Source organism: Dasypus novemcinctus, chromosome 29, assembly GCF_030445035.2.
Source record: "Dasypus novemcinctus isolate mDasNov1 chromosome 29, mDasNov1.1.hap2, whole genome shotgun sequence".
NCBI classification, from domain to species: domain Eukaryota; kingdom Metazoa; phylum Chordata; class Mammalia; order Cingulata; family Dasypodidae; genus Dasypus; species Dasypus novemcinctus.
The window spans coordinates 7372614-7396021 of NC_080701.1; the positions used below are offsets into that span (position 1 = coordinate 7372614).

The 23408-nt window shown below is 38.1% G+C and overlaps 1 protein-coding gene across 5 annotated transcripts in view; it reads right to left on the minus strand.

Moving 5' to 3' along the window:
• The window catches only part of TUSC3 (tumor suppressor candidate 3), a 245212-nt gene that overhangs the window by 102054 nt on the left and 119750 nt on the right, over positions 1-23408 (minus strand). For all 5 annotated transcript variants that reach the window (XR_011647748.1, XM_071212625.1, XM_058289935.1 and 2 more), the window contains exons 5-6: positions 20003-20143; positions 3282-3371 (exon numbers count right to left, since the gene is read on the minus strand). Coding sequence is in view for 4 of the 5 variants with exons in the window: in XM_071212625.1 (XP_071068726.1) it covers positions 3282-3371; positions 20003-20143 (231 nt within the window). In the remaining variant the exon portion in view is untranslated. The remainder of the gene's footprint in view (positions 1-3281; positions 3372-20002; positions 20144-23408) is intronic.

Below are 23408 nucleotides of genomic sequence, written 5' to 3' on the forward strand. Positions count from 1 at the left end.
TGCACAGGAACGCTCCCCAGCGCAGGAAAGCCACCCGGCACAGGAGTGCTGGCCGATGCAGAGAGCTGGCACAGCAAGATGCTTCAATAAGAGATACAGAGGAGAGAAAATAAGAAGATATAGAGAACAGGGAGTTGAGGTGGCACAAGAGAGTAATCACCTCTCTCCCACTCTGGAAGGTCCCAGGGCCAGTTCCCTGAGCTGCCTAATGAGTATACAAGCTGACACAGAAGAACACAAAGCGAATGGACACAGAGAGCAGACAAAGGGGGGAATGGGTCAGGGGTTGAAATAAAAAATAAATAAATGTTTAAAAAAAGAGAATTAAGATAATCCAACCTAAAAAGAATCTCTTAATACAACTTCATTAATATCATTTAATAAACATTTATTGAAGACCTGCTTTATGTAAATTGTAAAAACGACACATATGCTTAAATCCTTGCACATAGCAAATTCCTCTTAATGTGGAATATATAAAACATTAAAAAATTGGTACACTAAAAGAAAGCATATGATACATAAACAGTCTATATGTTTATAAATACTTAAAAGGAAGGAGGGAGAACGTCCAATGCAAGTAATAAGAGATGGCATCTTAAAAGGCTGACAGATTTCCTGTGATACAAAGGATGGCTATGACTGGAGAGAAGTAAAGGACATTCCAGGAACACCAACAGTTTCGCTGAATAAGAAACAGCAAAAATAGGCTAACATTAACTTGTCTTTGCGAAGTAGTTGAGAAATAAGGTAGAAAAAGGAGATTCCAATAGGCAAGACACAGGGAGCCACTTAGATTTCCAACTTACTGGTAATAGGTCTCCACACCCAGATCAGTATTATAGCTGTAATCAAGGTATGCTTCAGGAATATTCATCTAGTAAACTAAAATAATCATTCAAGAATCCAAATTCCTGGCGTGTGTTTAGTAATCAACTGCTATTGTTGTTGTTTTGTTGTTATTATCAGCACAAACTTCTTTGGACCATACTCCAATAAACCAAACGTGAAAGAATGAGAGCCCATGAATTAGTAAGGGTGGTAGAAATGGTAAGAGAAAACATTCTGTAAGGATGATTAATTTTTCATATACTTTAATATAAACAATAATAAAGGCAGTATTTTAATGTTTTTTTTTAACCCAGGAATACTCTTTTAGAAGGATATTAAAAGGCAGTAATGAAAAAGTTGAGATTTACTGACTTTTAAGTATCATTCACATAACAGTGATCAAATTTTTGACCATGTCTACTTGCCCAAATATGAACTTCCCATTATCAATACAATAAAATAACTCACTGTTATTGGTTCATTAGACAAGTCTTTACTATGTGACTGCTATATACATCAGGCCATTCTCTATGTAATAGGAATACATTAGTGAGAAAAGGAGATAAAAACCCAATATAAAGGTCTATGGAGAAAAAATGAAACAGGAAAGGGAGATAGATAATATGGGAGTGGAGAAGAGGATGAAAGGAAAGGACTTCAATTTTAAATAGGGGGCTCAGGAAAGAACCGATTTAGGCAACTGCATTTATATGAAGATATGAAGGTCAGGGAGCAGTTTTTTACTCTCTAAATACTTCTATTTTTATTTGTAATAATTCAATTTTGATTATTAAAGACATTCTGAAATTATGTTATTCACAATTGCCAAAAGACAGAAAACAACCCAAGTGTCCATCGACCAATGAATGGATAAATAAAAAGTGGTGTATACATATGATGGAATAATATGCTGATGTAAGAAGAAATGAAATTGGGACACACATGCTAACATGGATGAACCTTGATGATATTATGCTAAATAAAATAAGCCAGACAGAAAAGGACAAATACTATACGGTCTCACTAATATGAACTAAGTACAAAGAATAAACACATGGAATTAAAAACTAGACTTTAGGTTACTAGTAGATAGGATGACGACAGAGAAAAAGTGCTGATGTTTAATGTATGTAGAATTTTCAATAAGCTTCACTGGAAAAGTGTGTGGAAATGGATAGAGTTGAAGGTTACACATTATACTGAGTACAACTGACATGGCTGGTTTATAAATCGGATTGTAGCTGAAAGGGGTAGTCTAGGGATATAAATATCAACTAAAAGAAATTGAAAGAAAGTTAGAGAAAACCTAGGGACTGAATAACATAGTGACCCTGGAGGTGGATGAGGACTGTGGCTAACAGTACAGACTCTTCTTCTACGAACCAGAACAAATGTACATCACTATGACAGGTTGGTAAGAATGCAGTGAGCCATGGGAAAAGTACAATCAATGTAACCTATGGACTATAGTTAACAGCAAAATTTGTAATATTCTTCCATCAGTGTCAAAGAAATACTCTATCAATGTCAAAGGTATGGGATTTTTTCTTTTGGAGTGAGGAAAATGTTCAAAGGTTTACTGGGGTGATGAAAGCACAAATCTGTGATAAAAGTGAGAGCCAATGAGTGTATACTTTGGATGGACTGTACAAAGCTTGGAACTATACAACATAGTGGACCATGTGGTGGAAGATGGACTGTGATTAACAACACAAACATGTGAGTGTTCTCTCATGAAGTACAACAAATGTACAATTCCAGTACATAGTGTTAATAATAGGGGGTGTATAGAAAAAATATACCAGGTATATGCTATGGACCATAGTTAGTGGTAGTAATCTGATGATGTTCTTTCATAGCCTCTAACAAATGTGCATGCATGTGAATTCTGCACATTATGCATGATTGTTTTGTATGCTCACAATTTCTCTAATAAAAAATAGGAAAGGAAAGGAAACAAACTAAATTGTATGAATTCAGTGATGTTACTAATGTGAACTCTGCTATTAATACCCTATCAATTTCACTTTTAATTTTGTGGCAAAGAGTTCCTAATGTTCTAATACAATGGCTCACTGGGTTCTTAACAATATTGTAATTAACCTCTTCTGAAGTAAATTAAATTTACCATTGATGGGACAATGGCTACAAACTGTTTCCATATACCTCTTATGGCATTAAATATTACCACTACACAGTTGAAAAAATAGTTTATGACATCTGATGTTACAGGTAGACTGTTTTTTTTAAATCAACACTGAAAGTAGCCCTAATCCTTAAAGAACTCATTATATTGTGTATATGTGGAAAGGATAGTAAATGAGAAGAGAACATAAACTTTGAATTACCAATAGAAATCCTTCTTACTGAACACTAAGCATAGTTTCTGATTCTCACAGATAACAGAAAGAAGTTCAGTATATGGATGGATGCTTAGAACATGCACTCACCACCTGTCCATTGTGAGGGTTCTTATGAGCATATGGAGGCCCACGGATATGATTCCACATCTGGCCAGAAGTCATGGCAAAGACAATACACTGAAAAACAAGGTGCAATGTTACAGTATGTAACCCAAAAAGCCCTGCTGAATATTGCATTTTTCAAAAATAATACTCATGAAACTTCCTTTTAAAAACCATATATATATCTAACTCACCATTGAAAGGAATTTTTATTTATTAACTATGGGACCTTAGGTAAGTTACTTATTCTTCCTGTATCTCAAACTTCATACCTGTAGAATGGGGATACCAGCTCTGCTGAAGAGATCTGCTGATGATTAAACTGCAAATTGGATAAGATATGTAAAGTAACTGGTATGGTGATAGACAACTGAATAGTACATGACAACCAGAGCCAGTCAAGAGACTAGCTTGATAGACTGAAGGAGATGATAAAAATCTAGATCCTTTTTTAAAAAAATTATCCTATAAAAGTTCTTTATATTTTTGGACTAACAAGCTGTTTATTAAATATATGCACAGTAAATATCTTTACCTCATCTGTGGCTTGATTTTTCATTTTTAATGTTGTCTTTTGGAAAACAGAAGTTCTTAATTTTAATGAAGTTCAGCTTACAAATTATTTAATCTACTATGGTTACCACATCTGATATTCTGTTTAAGAAATCCTTGTCATCCAACAATCAGTGTTATTTTCTTTTAAAGGCATCAATGCTTACAATTCACACTTAGAGCAATTCATCTGGAATCAATATTTTGTATATGGTAGGAAAAAAGTGAAATTCCTTTTCTTCTCAAACATTGATCTACAGTTGGTTTAGCACCATCTATTAAACACACCATACTTAATGACTATACTGCAAGGCTACTTTTATCACAAATCAAGAATTGCATAAGTTTGAGTCTGTTTCAGGATTATCAGTTCTATATATATATATAGTTTACATGCCTAATTATGAAATGAATACCATTAAATCTTAATTATTAATGATCTATAATAACTCTTGGTATCTGAGACAGTAAATTCTCTAACATTGTTCTTCAAAATAGTCTTGACTATTCTGTTCTTTTCAACTGAACGTTTATAAATATTTTTAAATTGCCTTGTTATATTCCATAAAAAATCTATGAAGATTTTTTTAAAGTAAAAATGACATCTTTAAATTGTTGAGCTTCCATTACACAAATGTGCTAAAACTTCCATTTATTTAGAACTCTTAAAATTTTTTCCAATAACAAAGTTTTCAGTGTAGAGGTTTTGCAAATCTTTTGTTACACATGCACGTGTCTGAGTGTTACCGATGCAATAGCAGTGGATAATCTGTAAGCTTCATTTTCTTTTGGTTTGTTGAAGGTTATACAGAAATACAATTGATTTTTTGCATATGGACAGAGCATTCATCAATCTTACTGAATTGAGTTACAGCTAATATTTTCTAATACATAATCAAGTCATCTGAAAATAATGGCAGCTTGATTTTTTCAGTTTTACTTTATTTTATTATACATATATACCTTAATGTACTGGTCAGGGTGCCCAGTACAATATTCAAGAAAAGACTTCTTGATAAAAAAATACTTAGAAAATGAGGAATAGAAGGAAACTTCCTCAACATGATAAATGGCATATATGAAAGACCCACCGATGAAAACTAGTTACCTTTCCAAGATTAGGAACAAGACAAGGATGCTCACTGTCAACACCATAATTCAACATTGCACAGTTAGTTCTAGCCAGAACAATTAGGCAATTAAAATAAATAAAAGGCATACATATTAGAAAGAAGGAAGTAAAATTTCCCCTATCTGCAGACGACATTATCCTACATACAGAAAATGCTGAAAAATCCACAGGACTCCTAGAAATTATACACTGTCCAAGAGAAACCAGGTACAAGATCAACACCCCAAAATCAGTGGTGTTTCTAGACACTAGTAATGAATAAGTGGATAAAGAAATCAATGTTTAAAAAAACTCAATTTAAAACAGCAACTAAAAGAATCAAATAACTAGGAATAAATTTAATAACCAAGGATACAAATGACTTATATGCAGAAAACTACGGAACATTGCTAAAAGAAATCAAAGGAAGGAAAAACATTCCACATTCATGGATTGGAAGACTAAATATTATTAAGACGTTAATTCTACCCAAAGGGATTTACAGAGTCAAAGCAATTCTAATCAAAATGTGAACCTTCTTTGCAGAAACGGAAAAGCCAATCATTCAATTTATATGTAAGAGTAAAAGGCTCTGAATAGCCAAATCCACTGAAAAATATACAAAGTTGGAGGACTCACACTTCCCATTCTAAAACGTACCATGAATGGGCAGTAACCTAACAGCATGGTATTGGCACAAGGAAAGATATAGAGGCTAATCAAATAGAACTGAGAGTAAAGAAATAAATTCTCACTTCTAGGCCAACTGGTTTTTGACTAGAGTGTCAAGTCCACTCAAGAGAAAGAACAGTCTCTTCAACAAATGGTCCTGGGAAAATTGATTATCCAAAAGCAAGAGAATGAAGGTGAACCTTGCCACACACCATAGACAAAAATCAGGTTGAAAGAGATCAAAGGCCTAAACAGAAAAACCAAAATTATAAATTCCCTAGAAGAAAACATAGGAAAGCATCTTCAGAACCTAGTTTTAGGCAGTTGTGTCCTAGACTTCACATAAAAAGCATAAGCAATGTGATAGTTAAGCTATTGTATCAACTCGACCAGGTACCTGTGCCCAGGTGTTTGGTCAAGCAAGCACTGGGCTAACTATAATACAAGGGCACTTAGGAACTTTAAGCACCACTGACTTTACTGCTGTGGTAAATCATAGATACCTGGTTATAATTACATCAATCTGGGAGACTGCCATCAGCAATGAGTAACACTTAACCCAATGACACTTAACCCTTAAAAGGGGAAGTGATTCCAGCATTAACAGAGAATTTCCAAGCTCACCTTTGGACAGCCAACATCTTCCAGAACTCATCAAGAAGTTTCAATGGACTTTCACTGCAGCCCATGGTTGCAGCCTGCCTGCGGAACCTGGATTTGTGCATCCCTACCACTGCATGAGAGACTCTTATAGAATCGCATACTATTGACAGATATCTCTTGTTGATTCTGTTTCTCTAGAGAACCCTAATACAAGCAACAACCAGAAAATAATAAATGGGATCCATCAAAATTGTAAATTTTGTGCATGAACAGACTTCATCATGAAAAAAAGAAAGAAGACAACCTATAGAATGAGAGAAAATACTTGAAAAACACCTATCTTATAAGGTTTAAGATCTAGAATGCAAAAAGAATTCCTACAACTCAATAATGAAAAGACAAACAACCCAATTACAAAATGGGTAAAACACCTGAATAGACATTTTTCAAATACAAATTAACACCACTGAATTATATTTGAACATGATTAAAAGGGTAATTTTTAGATTGTATATATGTCACTAGAATAAAAATTTAAAACAAAAACCATAGAGTTATATAACATAAACAGTGAATCCTAATATTAAGTATGGGCTACAGTTAATAGTACAATTATAATAATACTTTTTCATCAACTGTAACAAAGGCACCATGCTAATGTGAAGTGGCAACAGTAGGAAAAACTTGTGTGTGGAGGGGTTTACCAAAACTATTTTCTGCATGATTTTTCTGTATACCTCCAACTTCTCTATTAAGAAAAAAGTAACCCCCACTATTCTTGAAATTATCTTCATATTTCTGATTAGCAGTCTTAGAGGAGCAAAAATAGTGAGGATTAGGAAAAGAAGGAAGCCCCGTAAGGACTGAACCACGCACTAAGTCTTTCTGCTGGAGGATGTTCTGAGAACCAGTCTGGCCCTTTCAGCTTCCCTATAACAAGACTATGGAGGTGTCTCAGCAAGTAATGTATGAGAAGTCATTAATCATGCACTGTTTCACAGCTATGTCTGTCCTGAGGGTGAACTAGGGAACCTTGGAGGAAGAGGTCAAAGGGACAGCTGATGCCACTTATGTCTTTGTCACTGGACTCCATCAATAAACCCATTGCTTCCTTTAAAAAAAAAAAAAGTGTCTATAGAAGACAACTAATTCCTTAGTTTCTTCCTTTACCAAGGTCCAAGTCCTTTTTTTTTTTTTTAATTTTTTTAATTTTATTGACTTTGTAATAATATTACATTAAAAATACATATGTGAGGTCCCATTCATCCCCACCCCCCCACCCCACCTCTCCCCCCCCCAGCAACACTCCCTCCCATCATCATGACACATCCATTGGATTTGGTAAGTACATCTTTGGGCACCTCTGCACCTCATAGTCAATGGTCCACATCATGGCCCATACTCTCCCCCATTCCATCCAGTGGGCCCTGTGAGGATATACAATGACTGGTGATTGCCTCTGAAGCACCATCCAGGGCAGCTCCATGTCTCAAAGACGCCTCCACCTCTCATCTCTTCCTGCCTTTCCCCATACCCATCAGCCACCATGTCCACTTTTCCCAATCCAATGCCACCTCTTCTATGTGGACATTGGATTGGTTGTGTCCATTGCACCTCTATGTCAAGAGGAGGCTCAGATTCCACATGGATGCTGGATGCAATCCTCCCACTTTCAGTTGTAATCACTCTAGGCTCCATGGTGTGGTGGTTGTCCTTCTTCAACTCCATCTTAGCTGAGTGTGGTAAGTCCGTAAAACAGATTGTAGGTGCTGGAGTCTGTTGAGGCTCAGGACCTGGCTATCACATTGTCAGTCCAGAGATTCAAATCCCCTAAATATATCTTGAACCCCAACATTAACTGCACCTCCAGCACATTAGCATGAAAGTCTTATGGAGGGAGATCCCATCTGAGTCCAGATTCATCACACATAAACACCATTTCCAAAGAGGGGCCATGGGTCCAAGTCCTTTTAATTCTCATTACCTCTATCTCTAACATTGTTCAAACAGATGGTTTGTGTATTTTCATTATCTTTTCCAATTATTATAAGCAGAAGCACTGTTTTTGCCTGAGTTATCTCCTGAAAGCCTCCTTGTTGTTCAATGTGGCCCCTCTCTAATCCAAACTCAGCATATAAGTGCACACTACCTTCCTTCCAGTGTGGGACATGACTCCTGGGGATGAGCCTCCCTGGCACCAAGGGATTATTACCAAGTGCGAACTAGCAATGCATCTGGATAAAGACCTTGACCAAAAAGGGGAAATATTAAATGCAAATGAGTTTTTATGGCTAAAAGATTTTTCAAAGTGAGTCAGGAAATCATTCCGAGGTTACACGTATGCACGTCTCAGCAGGACCTCACTGACTGGCATGGTAAACAATGCCTCAAACAGTGGGGCTCCTGAGGGCTCTAGAGACATCTAGACAATCTCAGGGCAGACAATCTCAGGAATTCAGCACCCTGTCAGAGAGCCTTATGCTGCAATTTATGCTCCCCAGTGTAACAGAGTTAGATGCATTTATAGTTTCCCTACACATGGCTCTTCTGTCCCTTTTATTTGAACCTATAATTAGCATTATACTTCTTAAATACATGTCCCAGAGAATTAAACCTTTGGTCTGTTCATGTGCCAGTTGAGCCGTGAATCTCACCAGAGTTGCAATACTTACTTTCCAGTTCATTGGACTCACCCAGAACTAACAAGGAGATGATTGTGGACAATGCCCATCCCAAAGAACAGAGAACTGCAAGCAAGATAGTTCCATCTGCCCCATGGGATCTAAGCCCCTTCTCAATTAGAAAGAGTGGGCATCACCATCCCCAAATCCTCAAGATTGGGGAATGAACAAACGACTAAAGTTGATTTATTATTATTCTATTATAGACTTCTTATTTTTCTAGCAATGGAAGAACTTTTATCATTGATATAAAGGCAGTGCTCACCAGAGGTTCTGAGAGGAGGGAAAAGGAAGAACAGGTGTAACATAGGGGCATTTTGAAGACATTGGAATTGTTCTGCATGACATTGCAACGACAGATATAAGCCATTATATATTTTGTCATAACCTAAAAAATTGTGAGAGACAAAGTGTAAACTATAATGTAAACTATAGTTCACAGTTATTATTAGTAGCAATGCTTCAATATGTGTTCATCAATTGTAACAAACATACCACTCTAACGAAGAATGTTGTTAATATGGCAAAGTGTGGGAGAGGGTGGGGCATATGGGAATCCCCTATATTTTTATGTAACAATTATGTAACCTAAATCTTCTTTAAAATTAACCAACTTTTTAAATTAAAAAATAAAAGAAAAAGAAAAATAGATACAAATCCCTACCTCACGGATTTTATGTTATAGTGGGAAAATATTTACTTCCAACATTTATATAACATTCAGGCATTCAATAAAAATTGAACTGAATATAGCTATAATAATCTTTCCTACCTCTAGAGCTTTTCATTGCCCTGTAGTGAACTAAGAAATCTACTGGGCTGAAGATGTCTTCTAAGTATCTATCTTGCTAATTTTTCAAAATGAGCTCCTGAGACAGTTCTCCAGAGGGTTAATGTGTTTCATGCCCACTTCAACTACAGCAACCAAGCTTTTAACTATTCTATACATCGAGGTTTCAAGGGAGATTTATTTAGGGGTAAAATAGTGTATTCTTATTAAAAAAATTTACATGCTTTCAACTTGTTAGAATTTGTATTTGATTCATACAGTGAAATTATGCAATATTCTGCACTTGGTGTAGCTTTGAAAATTGCAAGCTTTGGTCTTCTGCAGAACAAAAAATTTAAATAAGATTATGAATTAATTTCGTTAAGATATTATCAACTAGTTGAGTGCTAAATAAACCTTTAGTGAAAGTGAAAAATTAAATACTTTCAGAAAAATATTTACTCTTCTAAATACATTTTATATATTCCTTTTAAAACATTCCATGTTTTTAAAATATAATGCTTACAATAAATTATAAATATTTTAATCATTTATTCCTTTACTTAGTAAACAAGTGGTATAAGTGAACAGAGTACCAGCAGACAAGAATTTCATGAATTTATACACTATTGCTTATTATCCACAAGTGAATTACTTGCAGATTTTTTAAAACTCAAGTTTTAATATTACACAGGAATATTCTTATATCATTCGATCTATATTCTGCATTTGTAAGAAACAAAGAAGGGAAGCACCTTTATGGTCTTTTTAGCCACCACTGAGTTTGATTTTAAAAATTAGCCGTGACATGGAGGGTGGAAGCTAGGTAGTTATTACATGTACCAGATCATCACAGCAAGGCTTATTTAATAGAGACTTTATAATGAAGACTCAGACAACTGCATTCAATTGCTTAAAAAGAAAGCCGTCTATCTATACACATCAAGTTTTAAATTTTTTTTTTTAATTATTTAGGCCGTTGCTTCCCTCTAAATACAGAAACTTAAAAGCTAATTTTTTTAAGAAAAGTATATCTGGAAAAAATATACTATTTCATTTCATTACACTGTTGCCATAACTCCTGATGCAAACAAAAATATACTTTCGGCCATATATGGAAGTTACCTATATATAAATAGATATAACTGTCTTCAACTGATTGACTCAGTTGCTTGATGGGAAAAACTATTAAGGGTCAACTAAAAACAAGTTATTTCATTGGAAAATATATTATTAGTAATTACTTAGTTCTCACTTTTAAAGACCAAAATAAACTAGAGATGGTATCTGTAAGATAAATTATACTTTTATTCAAATAAATTTGGAAGAGGAAAAGAGTTGTTTCTACTCAGTCAGAGCTGTCTTGTAATTTTGAATGGTCCTAAGAAATACATTGCTACTGATAAACTGACATGTGTATATACCAAAGAACCTTTCATGAATGTGAAAATTTTGTAATAATGTATACTACTATCAAGCTTAATTTATAATTGATTAGCATCAGAAGCAGTATGAGGGTATATGAACCATCCTACAATAAAATCATCACTGTTAAAAGGCAGAAAACTTGTATCCTACTGCGAGTTACTGTGATGATAAAGTCTAGGTTATTAGATTTTTAAAAAATGTTTTATCTATCATATTTTTAGTAACAGATTCTCAGGATGTTTTCCTTTGTATTTGAAATATATGTTACTACTTATCACAGTAATGTTTTCTGGTTAGAAATGAAAGGCATCTATGAAGAGCCTTAAGTTGCCATAAAGACCTGAATTTATTTATGTGCTACAAAATAAACGACAACTCTTTTTGATATTCCAATCCAACATGCTTTCTGAAACCCAAACTATACTATTTCTCTCATACTGCTTGAAATCATGTACCATGTGGCCCAGGAGTGAGCATTTGGTTTTAACTCATGATAAAGTAGGTCACGTGGGTGCTTACTGACCATCAACACCCATGTTCTGTGTGGGGAGACTGAGGGGGGGTTGAAACCAGGATCAACTGATGACGCGTATTCAGCTCCTTAGACACGCATCAGCATCTATAAATAGTTGCTATCAAGCATTTCCTGCCTTAGGAGGCACAAGACCAGGAGGATCTACTTATGAGTACTTCCTTTATCCATTTTTTTTTTTTTAACTCAGACCCAGGTTGCTCTGACATTTTTGTATGTTTTAATATTTGTGTTAACGAAATGACTTCCTTTGTTATCAGGAACCTGTCTGTATTCCACACCCCAAAAAGCTATTAATGGCTTCCCCTCCCCAGCATACACTTTATTCTTATCCTAGCTACAAATCATATATAATACTAAATGCAAAAGAAAAAAAGATCACCAAACTTAGAATACAGTCTACTGGGAACTAAGGGAATAACACACTCAAAATTCTCCTAACACTAAGTAATCCCCATAGGAATGATAAAAAGGCATAGACTCTGCACCAGACATTTTCTCATTCATTATTCTTCCTTTTGTATACCATTATTTGCATTCCTGAAGGATTAATAAAACCCCATTGTAAAAGTCATCCCATTTCTGGTATACTGCATTTCAGCAGCCTAGCAAACAAAACCTATGGTGGTACTGATGGTGGAGGTATAGGACAGAAAATGGCAGGGAAAAATAAAAATTGTATCTTGGACCTTATCTTGAAAAATGATGTAAAGTAGTTTCCATGGGCCATCAGAAGACAAATAAAGGAAAGCATACATTTGTATATCTCCTTATTAATGAGAATTGCAGGGAAAGATGCAGAAAAGTATTTGTGCATGTGTTTAATTCAACATTTTATCATCAGAGTAAAACTTTAAAACATATTGTCTGAAAACATGTCTGTTCTCTGCAGCCTGTTATTAATTCCTAAAAGGCTGCCAATGGGAAGCAGATATACCTGCCAAGATTCCCTTCTCAAATATGTTTGTGAATGCTAAAGTATCTTTGCCAGGCCAAGTTAATTAGTTTTCAAGGATTCAAAGTAGAGAAAAATGAAATCTGCATGATGTAGCAGAGGGTGTAAAAATATTGATCCACTGAAGTATTTAACATCTATGGCATTTGTATAAATAAACATACAGTCATTTATCAGCAGTTAAAATGGTTCACTGCATCCACTGGGTTAAACTTCCAAGAAACTCAGCATTCTGAAAAGAATACAGAACTTGCAATCAGACAATGTGAGATCAAATCCCAGTTCAATCACTTTTGAGCTGTGTGAACTGAACTTCTATATATCAAGTTTACTTAACTTCAGCTTCCTTCCTTGAAAAATGGGCATAAAACAAGTTCCTTTGCACAACTATTGTAAAAAATACATAAAAACATATGCAAAGAAAGAGACTCGATAAATAGTAATGCTAATTATTACTAGGTTTCAATAAAGTAATTCTAGGACTCTTCTCGAAGAGTGACAATAATGAAAGGTATGTATGGCAGCTTAAGATTTTTTAATGAATCCCAAAGAGAGATTAAGTTTATAAACTAATCAATTCCCTCTGGATGTGATGCCCTTTGATTACATTAAACTCAGTTGGCCCTTTTATTAGATTACTTGATAAGTGTCAGTGAGGCATGATTAAGGCTGAGTCCCCAGCACTATGCTGGGCCTCATAGAACCGGACACTCAGAGAGAGGAAAAAGGGAGCCGGTATATTTAGTTCTGCAATATGAGAGAGCATCCCTTAAGCACAAAGCCCCCAAGACTTTGTGGGACCCATGGAGCAGCTCAAGAGGAGACCAGGCCTGCTACATGCCTGATAGCTCACAGTTGAACTTGGGAAGAGAGCGGACCAGCAGAGGCTGATATAGGAGGCCGGGAAAGAGACAAGATGAGCTCCAAGAGACAGAGATTCTGGAGGGAAGGCAGAGACCTCTGCAGGGATCGGTGGCCATCTTGCTTCACCACGTGGCAACAATGCCAGGATCTAGATATAGCGGACTCTGGTGAGAAAGCATCTCTTATGGTGCTTTGAGTTGGACTTTTCATGACCTTGGAACTGTGGGCTTTCACCCGAAATAAATCCTTTCTAAAAGTCAGCAGATTTCTGATTCTTGGCATCAGCAGTCCTTCTGCAAACTAAAACAGTATGTAAAATGTCATTTGAGTCTAATTTAGAGAGGCGATTACATCAGTTTTCTGGTAGCCTGAAATATTCAGTGACAAGATTTGGTATGATATTAATGTTTAAATACTGCACTTGTTTGCTAATTACTTTCTTACAATCACAAAATGCTGATATTATGCTATATCATTTTGTGGACATGGTCCTTGTTGCTCATATTTGAATCAGATCCATTTATCCTGGACTGGCTATTAGCAAAAGGTTGCTGTGTAATAGGAACAGATTTTACATCTCATTGGTTCCCTTTTCATTATTACAGAAACTGGCATTTCCTTAAAAATAGTAACTCTGTGTAGCCATGCCTAATTTGTCTCTCAGAACTTAACCTAATTCAGGCAGGCTTCTCTCACTAAATATGCACTCTCCTGATTTCTTCATGAGTCACTGCCACTAAGAGACACAGTCACCACCTTCCAAGATCAGCCACTCGTTTTAATAGATTCATCATTACTTTTACTTTCTGAGTTCTGCTATGTCTGGGCTCTTCAGCACTAACTTCTTTTCTTAGTGGAATCCTTCCCTATGTAAACAAGGTCCAGCTTAAAGCTGTTCCGTCTCGGGGAAGGGTCCTCATTTCCTACCATTTTCTGAGACCCTCCACTGACACTTTGTTCTTTTCCCTTCCAAAAGGGGGCTCCCTACATTGGCGCTGCTGGTTGCAGTGGAAGTTGGAAAAATTTACACATAATTTGGAGTATATCTGTTTTTTCTGTCTTTCAGTTATTTGGATATTAACTTTACTAAGAGGTTTTATTGTTGCTCTTTATCTTACACTTTATTTCCAGAACTAAACTACAACCATGTTCTAAAGAAAAACTTCAGTATGAACGCTATAAACAGCCCTGTAAAAGATGTTGGGGAGTTTTCACACTTTTACTATTTTCTGAGAGCTTGACTGAGAGGGATAGCCCTTCAGATGTCTATTTTTAAAAAAGACTAAAAACCACTGAGGCTGTTGGCTTTTTCAAGGACAATTTGCAATCACTGATTAAATGCATTTAATGCTTACTGGTTTGTTATGGTTTTATATTTCTTCCTGAAATACTTTTCCCTATTCATATATCTGAAGAAAACTGTTCTTTATATGTATGTTTGAAAGCGGCTCCCTGGCACCAATAAGTGTCCCACAACGCAGCACGTTACTGAGACTTCTGAGAAAAAAACGTAGAGCCCTTTAGAATCACCTCACACAGTGGCCTGAAGAGACCTTAGCAACTTAATTAGTCCCCTCCACGAGAAAAGGGGTAATCACCGTTAGTCTCAGTAAGGGAGAGGGGTGCAGTGAGGGGTGCATTACTGCAGACCCCCTCTGCCCTAGTCTGCTAGGTTCTGAAAGCAATATACCAGAAATGGGTCAGCTTTTACAATGGGGATTTATTAGCTTACAAGCATTCTGAGGCCACGAACACATCCAGATGAAGGCCTCATCCCCGAAAACTGGCTGGCCATGATCCTCGGCTCCTCTGTCACATGGCTAGGCACACGGTGGCATCTGCTGGTCTCTCCCTTCTCTTCCTGGTTTTGTTGCTTTCAGCTTCTGCCTTCCCTGCCGTGCTCTCTCTCCCTATTCATCCTGTTTATAAAGGACTCCAGTAAGAAGATTAAGACCCACCTGAGTCAGGCCCCAACTGAAGTAACCTATTCAACAGGCTTTAACTTAAACAGGTTTACACCCTCAGGAATGAATCAGCTTTAAGAACATGATTTCTTTTCAGTCCATACACCTTCAAACCATCACACCCTCTTTCAGAATGCCCTGGCAGCATCCACTGCCAGGAACTCAGGCAGCATTGCATTCACTTAGGTTTCATGCCTCACCAGTGGCAGTTCATTACAAAGTTCCCAGCACTTCCGACCTCAAAGACTGATCAGCAGAAAAAGCAGCATAAGGGTGTGGATCCCCTGGCCAACTCTACCTTCCGGGTGCAGCCAGTCCACCTCACTGGGATCCAGTTTTGCCCCCACCCTGAGCCACCCCAGGAGTCCTGGAAGGACACAATTTCCTGTCTTGGGCTCCCTGTTCCACCTGACTCTCCATTCTCCCTCACAAAAAACTCATGGGCATGGGAAGACAGACAGGTGGCTGTGCTAGGATGTGCATGCTCATAAGTCCTGTGACTGAAACAAGTGCCATTCCTTCCACCATTCCCAATAAGCTTGGAGATGAGTCAGAGAGGCCTGCCAACCTGTTCCCAGACCTCTCCATCTCAAAAATAACCAAAACTAGAAGGGATTAGGCAAAAATCTCTCTGTTCTCAGGGAGAACTAAAGGCCCGATGCTAATGTCAAAGTTCAATCAAGAAAGGTCAAACCAGTGCACAGGTGACTGTGATCCCTGCAATCCTGGATATCAGAATGAAGGAGAAACAGACAATTTATCTGGTTTGGGGAATAATGCTACCATCACCAGGACTCCTGCTTAAGTCCACTTATGGGTGGGTCTCTTTGGGTCACTATAATCCTCCATAGCTATGGCCCCAGGATTTAATATAGTATTAGAATAAATACATTGTTTGTATGCACTCACACTCCTTTCATATCTAAGGCCTGGTGGGAAACGCTACCTCACCAAGGCATGTGAGTAACTGTGAACCTACCTGACTCACGGGATGCGGGTCCTGGCCTGGTCATTTGGTTGGGCCAGTGGCAAGCCTTAGAACAGCATATGAGGCAAGCCCCACTATGGGGATGAGGTAAAAATTGGCTCTGCTCTTAAAAAGCTTTTGGTTACCCATGCAGAAACTCAACTGAAAGGCCCCTATTCTTATAAAGGCTTGTGGTGTATTCCACAAGCCAATGGGCAAGGGCATTCTTGGCAGAGAGATTACACTGGGCCTCTTGTCCCATCCTGAGGTCAACTGGACTCTGACTACAGGCGACAATTTCTCCAGGTTTGGTCTAGCCATCCTAATATGTTTAACTGACTTGGCCCATGCTATCAGGTCATACAAGACCATATTTGTTTCCCATCTGGGCTCTTTGAGCACACTGCATCTGATAACCTCAGAGTGGTGACCACAGCTGCATATCAATGAACCAAACCAAAGGGCATATGATGGACTCTCCATGCTCCATATCAGCCCCAAGTCACAGGGATGACTGAGTGTTTTAGCAGACAGTTAAAGGACAGGCTTAACAAGATGATGGAAGGGGACAATGTAACTCTAGCCTGGACTGTAAATCTCAGTATCTTAATGCCACAATTCCCAAAAAATGTACTCCTCATTTGCACTGCATGTTTAACTAGGCTGTCTGCCCACTCCCTTTCATTATATACCTTCTTTTATAGTTACTGACCCTTCAGTCTCGACGGGGGATCCGGCAAGGGTCTTATTCTATCCCTGTGACCAGCAGGGGGATAATATGGAGAAGTAACCTCCTACTCCATTTATCCACTAGGTGAAGAGCATAGATTTTTGCTTATAAAGATCTCAAAAATAATGAGTATAATTTGAGCTCTCTAGTTCAACATTTTCCTTAAGGTGGCCCTGGATGGCCCCAAGATATATATCTCAGTATATAAAACAGGAAACTGTATTGGGCCACAAGAGAATCCAAGCTAGGAGATTCGGGTTCAACCCCTCCTGGTGGCGAAGTCAAGGGCACAATCCTCGCCTCCCCCTCCCCCCTCAGCTGACAGGTTATGAGCAGCACCCTAGAACCAGGAGGAAGGATAAGGAAGGGGGAGGGGAAGGGGAAGGGACCTCTTCTCTCCGCCTCACAGCGTAGCCTGTGGGACTACTGTCCCAGACAGTTGCCACTGCCCTGAATCTGACAAGCTGTTGAATGTCACCCAGCACCCAATTTCACAGATAAACACCTGACTGCTATGCTGCTCAATAACACAGACACTTCTCTAACCATGGATCTCTCTGGAATCGCAAATACCCCAAACTTACCGATCTGAACTGACTGTGTTGCACAACTGGACTTAGCAGTACAAAGCCTCCCTAAATGTCAACTTGCTTTTATCAGAGATGGGGCCAGCCAGAAAATCTGGGGAAGAAAGTGGCGTCCACTGTTGGGGCTGTTTGGCTGGAATGGTGGCAGCCCTGTCCATTCCTACACTGGCTCCCACCACCCACAGATACCTGCCAGGGCCACCTATTATCAGAAGTTTGTGCTTGAAGCTCATTGAGGTCATTATGATACTGCCTCAGCTCTGGAGGGAAACTAGACCAGCTTTAACTCCTTGGCCTGAGAAATATTAGGAACTGCACGGCCTTCTACAACTTCTTGGGCAGCCAAGGAGAGGTCTACGGACTGCCAGTCCAGTATGTTATACCTGGGTCAATGAAACTAGCAAAGTAAAACATTCTATCATGAGGCCTAAAAGGAAGACCTCCTGTCTCTCTAAAGTAGTTAGGAAACATCTTTTTCTGACTTAACAATGGTTGGGGTTCATGGCCATATTCACTCCTTCAGGCAGGACTGGCCATCCTGCTGGTAACAATTTTGATTGTGGTGCTGATCCACTGTGCTCTCAGACTGATTGACCAGTTAGGGTCAGAGCACTTCAATGTCTGGCTCACTTGTGTCTGTGATTGGGTAGCCTGCTTCCCACTTAGGCCATGAGGGATCCAGGGATGGAATTAAGAAATCCAGCTCTAGGCAATGTACAACAGGCCTCTTGGAAAGGAGAAGTTAGGGAGAACTGTCCTACCCATACCAGACGTGGTGCAATACCAGGACATTATAGTTTTCTGGAGGGAGCTGCAGGCAGGGCCTCAGCCCCATACACCCCTTCCCAAACCACGCTCACACACACTTACACCCAAAGCCCAGACCTCCTTACCAAGAGACCTCCTTATTGGGAGCCCCAGCTGAGGCACTTTCCTCCACTCTGACTCACAACTTTTCCACTCCTAGCTCTTCCCTCTTGTCTTCCAACTAGCTCCCCTGGGTATATAAAAAGGCAAAGGCCTTTTGTTTGGGGTCCTTAACAATAAGATGACCCCACCACCACCACCACCTATACTATGTATTACCTGACCATCACCTGGTACCATTGTGAATTAAAAAAAAGGAACACTAAGGAAATGGTGCCTTTTTTCATACTTACACTGTAGCAGTAAGGTCTTGATTCTTACTTTCAGTTTGACTCATTGTCCTAATTGGTCACCTTGACATCTGGCAGTTTGTGGTACATCTTTATCCATCTGTGGTGGTATGAAACTGGATGTACCCCAAGAAAAACATGCTCTTAAATCTATTCCTTAAAATGGGTTTGGACCCATTTTAAGTAGGACCTTTTGATGAGGCTATTTCAGTTAAGGTGTGATCCACCTCATTCAGGATGGCTCAATCCTAATCTTGGGAGTCCTTTATAAACAGAATGAATAGAAAGAGAGAGAGAAAGAGAGACAGAAAACCATGGAGGCAAAAACCTGAAATCACTGAAACCCAGAAGAGAAGGGAGAGATTCAGCAGATACCACCATGTGCCTTGCCATGTGACAGAAGAGCCACTGGCAACTGATCTTTGGGAAGAAAGCATTGCCTAATGATGCCTTGATTTGGACATTTTCTCAGTCTCAAACTATAAACTAATAAATTCTTGTTGTTTAAGCCAACCCATTTTATGGTGTCTGCTTTCAGCAACCTAAAAAACTAAAACACCATTTACATTTTTTATATGAAGGTATTACCTACAGATAATAGAATTAACTTTAAATATAAAATTTGTCAAGTTTAAAAACATTCGTAAGTACAATACAGAACATTTTCATCACCCCCCAAAAACAACCCTTATAGCATTCATTCTTCTGCAGCCAATGAATCCGTTTTTCTAATCCCCAGGTAACCACTGATCTGTTTTCTGTCAGTATAGTTTTGGCTTTGTAAAATTTAATATATTTGGAAACATAATATAGTCTCTTGTGTCTCTGGTTTCTTCCAACTGGCCTAATGGTTTTGAAATTTGTTCTACTACATTTCTAAATATGTTTAATATTCACATTTACCACTTGTAATGTGCCAAGTACATAAGGACATTATATTTTAAAAGGGAAAAGGAAGATAGCACAGTTTAGACTGACAGTGACTCAATCTATACCATCTAACTTCCCAAAAAAATCATTCTTTCCTTTAAGATTTGATTTCCATTAATAATCTGGGTTATTTTCATAATATTATACGACTTATAGTATTACACAAAGAAATAAGAAAAAAACAAGTATAATGTGATAACTTACCAGAGACACCATGGCCCAACCAGTCTTGTTGTAGATGAATTCTAAGTTGTTCCTTCTTAAATAAAGCAAACCACCAACAAGTGACACCAACAGGGCCAAAGCAATGGTGCCAGAGTAATTCGGTGGTCTGAAGACCCGAATCTGTAATGTAATGAAAATTTTAAAGTGAAATAAAATCAGTATTAAATTTTTCTCTTGATTATATTCCAGTCCTTCCAATCTTCCAACACAAAGAATTCAGGATTGTGCCATCCTACCTCTGATTGCCTGCACACTTCATTAACTCTCTTTAAAGAGTCAAAAATAAATGCCTTAAGCATTAACACTGTATAAAAAGGCTTGCTCTTCATTTTAGGTGAATACACTTAAGCACCTTCAAACCGTACGTCTGTAAGTTAACCCAGAGCTGCACTGGTTCACCCATCTAGAAAAGAATAGGGCTGAAAGAAGAGTGTAATATTTATATTATTTCAAATTGGAACGTTTTGAAAGGCTATATCTAAATATACAGTTAATTGGTATAAACTAATGATTTCTAAAGTATGGTAAGCCTTGGTTTCTAATAATGCTCTCCACTAAAAGGAACCAGGATGCCTAGGAGAAATGCTTGAGGGCTGGGGCAGGGTAGATACAAGATGAGGACAGAACTGTTACACTAGTGAGTGAGTGCTTTTAAGAAAATGATAAAGGCATGTTATAAGGACAGAGGAGCCAGCAAGAAGGGGCTCCCTCTGATCAAATCTTGCACAATTTCAACACCGAAATAATTAAACACAATATTGAACTATAAACCATTTAAAAAATTTTTAAAAAACAATTCATGACTCCATATCAATGATAGGTGGATGGATGGAAGGATGGATAGATGAAGGAAGGAGGGAGGGAGGGGCTCTTTCTTACAGTAGAATACTGAGGGCTAACTAAAATTGTGGAGGGAGTGCTAAAGCTGGAACATCATCATCTTGCAACCAACACAGAAAAGAAACATTGTATCAACTCGGTGATTTCAAATAATCAGAATAAACAAAATCATATAATCAGAATCTAAAAGAGGTTACCAGGGAGTGAAGAAGGTTTTAGGCATGGGAAGTTAAGGCTTAAAATCTAAGAGGATCTATTTGAAATAATGGAGATATTTTCATAATGGACGGTGTTGACGGTAAAACAACATTTTGAAGATAATTAATAGCACTGAAATATATACCTGAATGTGATTAAAAAGGGAAATGTTGGGAAGCAGATTTGGCTCAACAGATAGAGAATCCGCCTACCACATGGGAGGTCCAGGGCTCAAACTCAGGGCCTCCTGACCTGTGTGATGAGCTGGGCCACATGCAGTGCTGATACACGCAAGGAGCACCGAGTCACGGAAGGGTGCCCCCCCACACAGGGAAGCCCCATGCGCGAGGAGTGCATCCCATTAGGAGAGGCGCCCAGCGTGAAAAAAGTGCAGCTTGCCCAGGAATGGCGCCGCACACACGGAGGGCTGACACAGCAAGATGACACAACAAAAAGAGACACAGATTCCCAGTGCTGCTGACAAGAATATAAGCACACAGCGAATGGACACAGAGAGTAGACAACTGGGGGAGGGAGGGGTGGGGAAGGGGAGAGAAATAAATAAATAAATAAATCTTTAAAAATAAAAGGGAAATGTTAAGATTGTATATATGGTAACAAAATTTTAAAAAATTAAAAATCCATGGAACTATTACACAGTGAACCCAAAATTAAACCATGTACCATAGTTAATAGTACAATTACAATAATCACCAATTTTAACAAAAGTTTCACACTAGGAAAAGGTGTTAATAATAGGGTGGTATTTGGGAACCCTGTACTTTATGTATGATTGTTCTGTAAACACACAACTTCTCTAATGAAGCGGAAAAAGAAAAACTGGCCAAGAATCATCAATAGATATTAAATCTTGAGGAAAAGTGATGAGGAGGATACGATATTTGTATGTTCCTAGGGTGTCTTCACAAGGCTGTTTATTATTTACTGGGAAGAATAAAAGGACCAATCCCACTTGCTTAGAACTCTGGAGGCGGGCAGAGACTAGAGAATGACTCCAAAAATGGTGGATCAAAGAAAAGGAAAAATATCAGGCAGGAAAATTCCACTGTGGACTCCTGATCCAAAGGGAGCAAGTCAGAACACTTTGCATATGCAGCTTAGAGACGCAAGTCCACGGAGACCCAGGGCAGAACGCAAGCCACTGAGGTGTGCTGCACAGGAAAGGGCTCCTAAGATAAAAAAATTTTTAAAAAGCAAGAGAGACAGGGAGAGAGAGAAAGAGAACTGTGAAGGCAAGGGGTATGCTCACTCAATCAAGGTTCTGTAGGCTGGACCACCTAAAAGCAAAACGGACTGTGCTGGAGTGACCCACCTCTCTGGATTGACCCAGCTGGCTCCCTGGGGCAGGCCAGGGAAGAACCTGGATGCAGAAAAACCTCACAGAGAAAACCCAAAGAAGGGGAGGAGGGTGGCAGTAAAAAAGAACTGCTGTGAGACAGGATGATCCCAGAACTAAAAAGTGTAAGGAAACAGTACACTGTATGAGGGGAGAATTTAAACAAATCATAGAAGCTAGGGAGAAAATTCTGAACAAAAATAACTGGAACAGATCAAGATTCTCAGAGAAGAGAAAGAAGGAAAAAAGCTTTCTCCTTAAGGAAAAAAAAAATTATACAAAATGTACAAGCCTAAAAATCGTACCACATATTCAAGGCAAGAATCAGAGGAAGAAGAGCTAAGAAAATCTGCCCAGGTAAACAGAGGTTACTCTAAAGGTCTAGAAAAAGATGGACACAGCATCAAAGAAGAGCATTAACACAAAGCCAGTCAACAATCACAAGACCAGGGGGGGAAAGACTTTCAAAGTGAACTCTTCAAAATAATCAAATGCCCAGACATCAGCAAAAAATTACTAAGAAACAGAAAGATAGGGCTCATCAACGGAACTAAAACTTCAGGGGAGATAAAGAATTTGGAACAAATAATTGAACAAGTTCAAACAAATCTCCTAGATCAATTAAAGGAGGTGAAGGAAAATATGCATAGAGATAAAGGATTATTAAGAAGATAATGTGTGAGCATAAAGAAGAATTTTAAAATATAAAAAGAAACATAACACAAATTATGCTAATCAAAGACACACTAGTAGAGATTAAAAATAGATCACAGGCATACAGCAATAACCCTTAATGTTAATGGGTTCCATCCCCAAATAAAGAGACACAGATTGGCAGAATGGGTAAAAAAACCATGACCCAACTAAATCTTGTTTACAAAAGACTCACATTAGATCAAAAGACACTAATAGGTTTAAAGTAAAAAGTTATAAAAAGATATTCCATGCAAATACTTACCAAAAAAGAGCAGGGGTAGCTATACTAATACT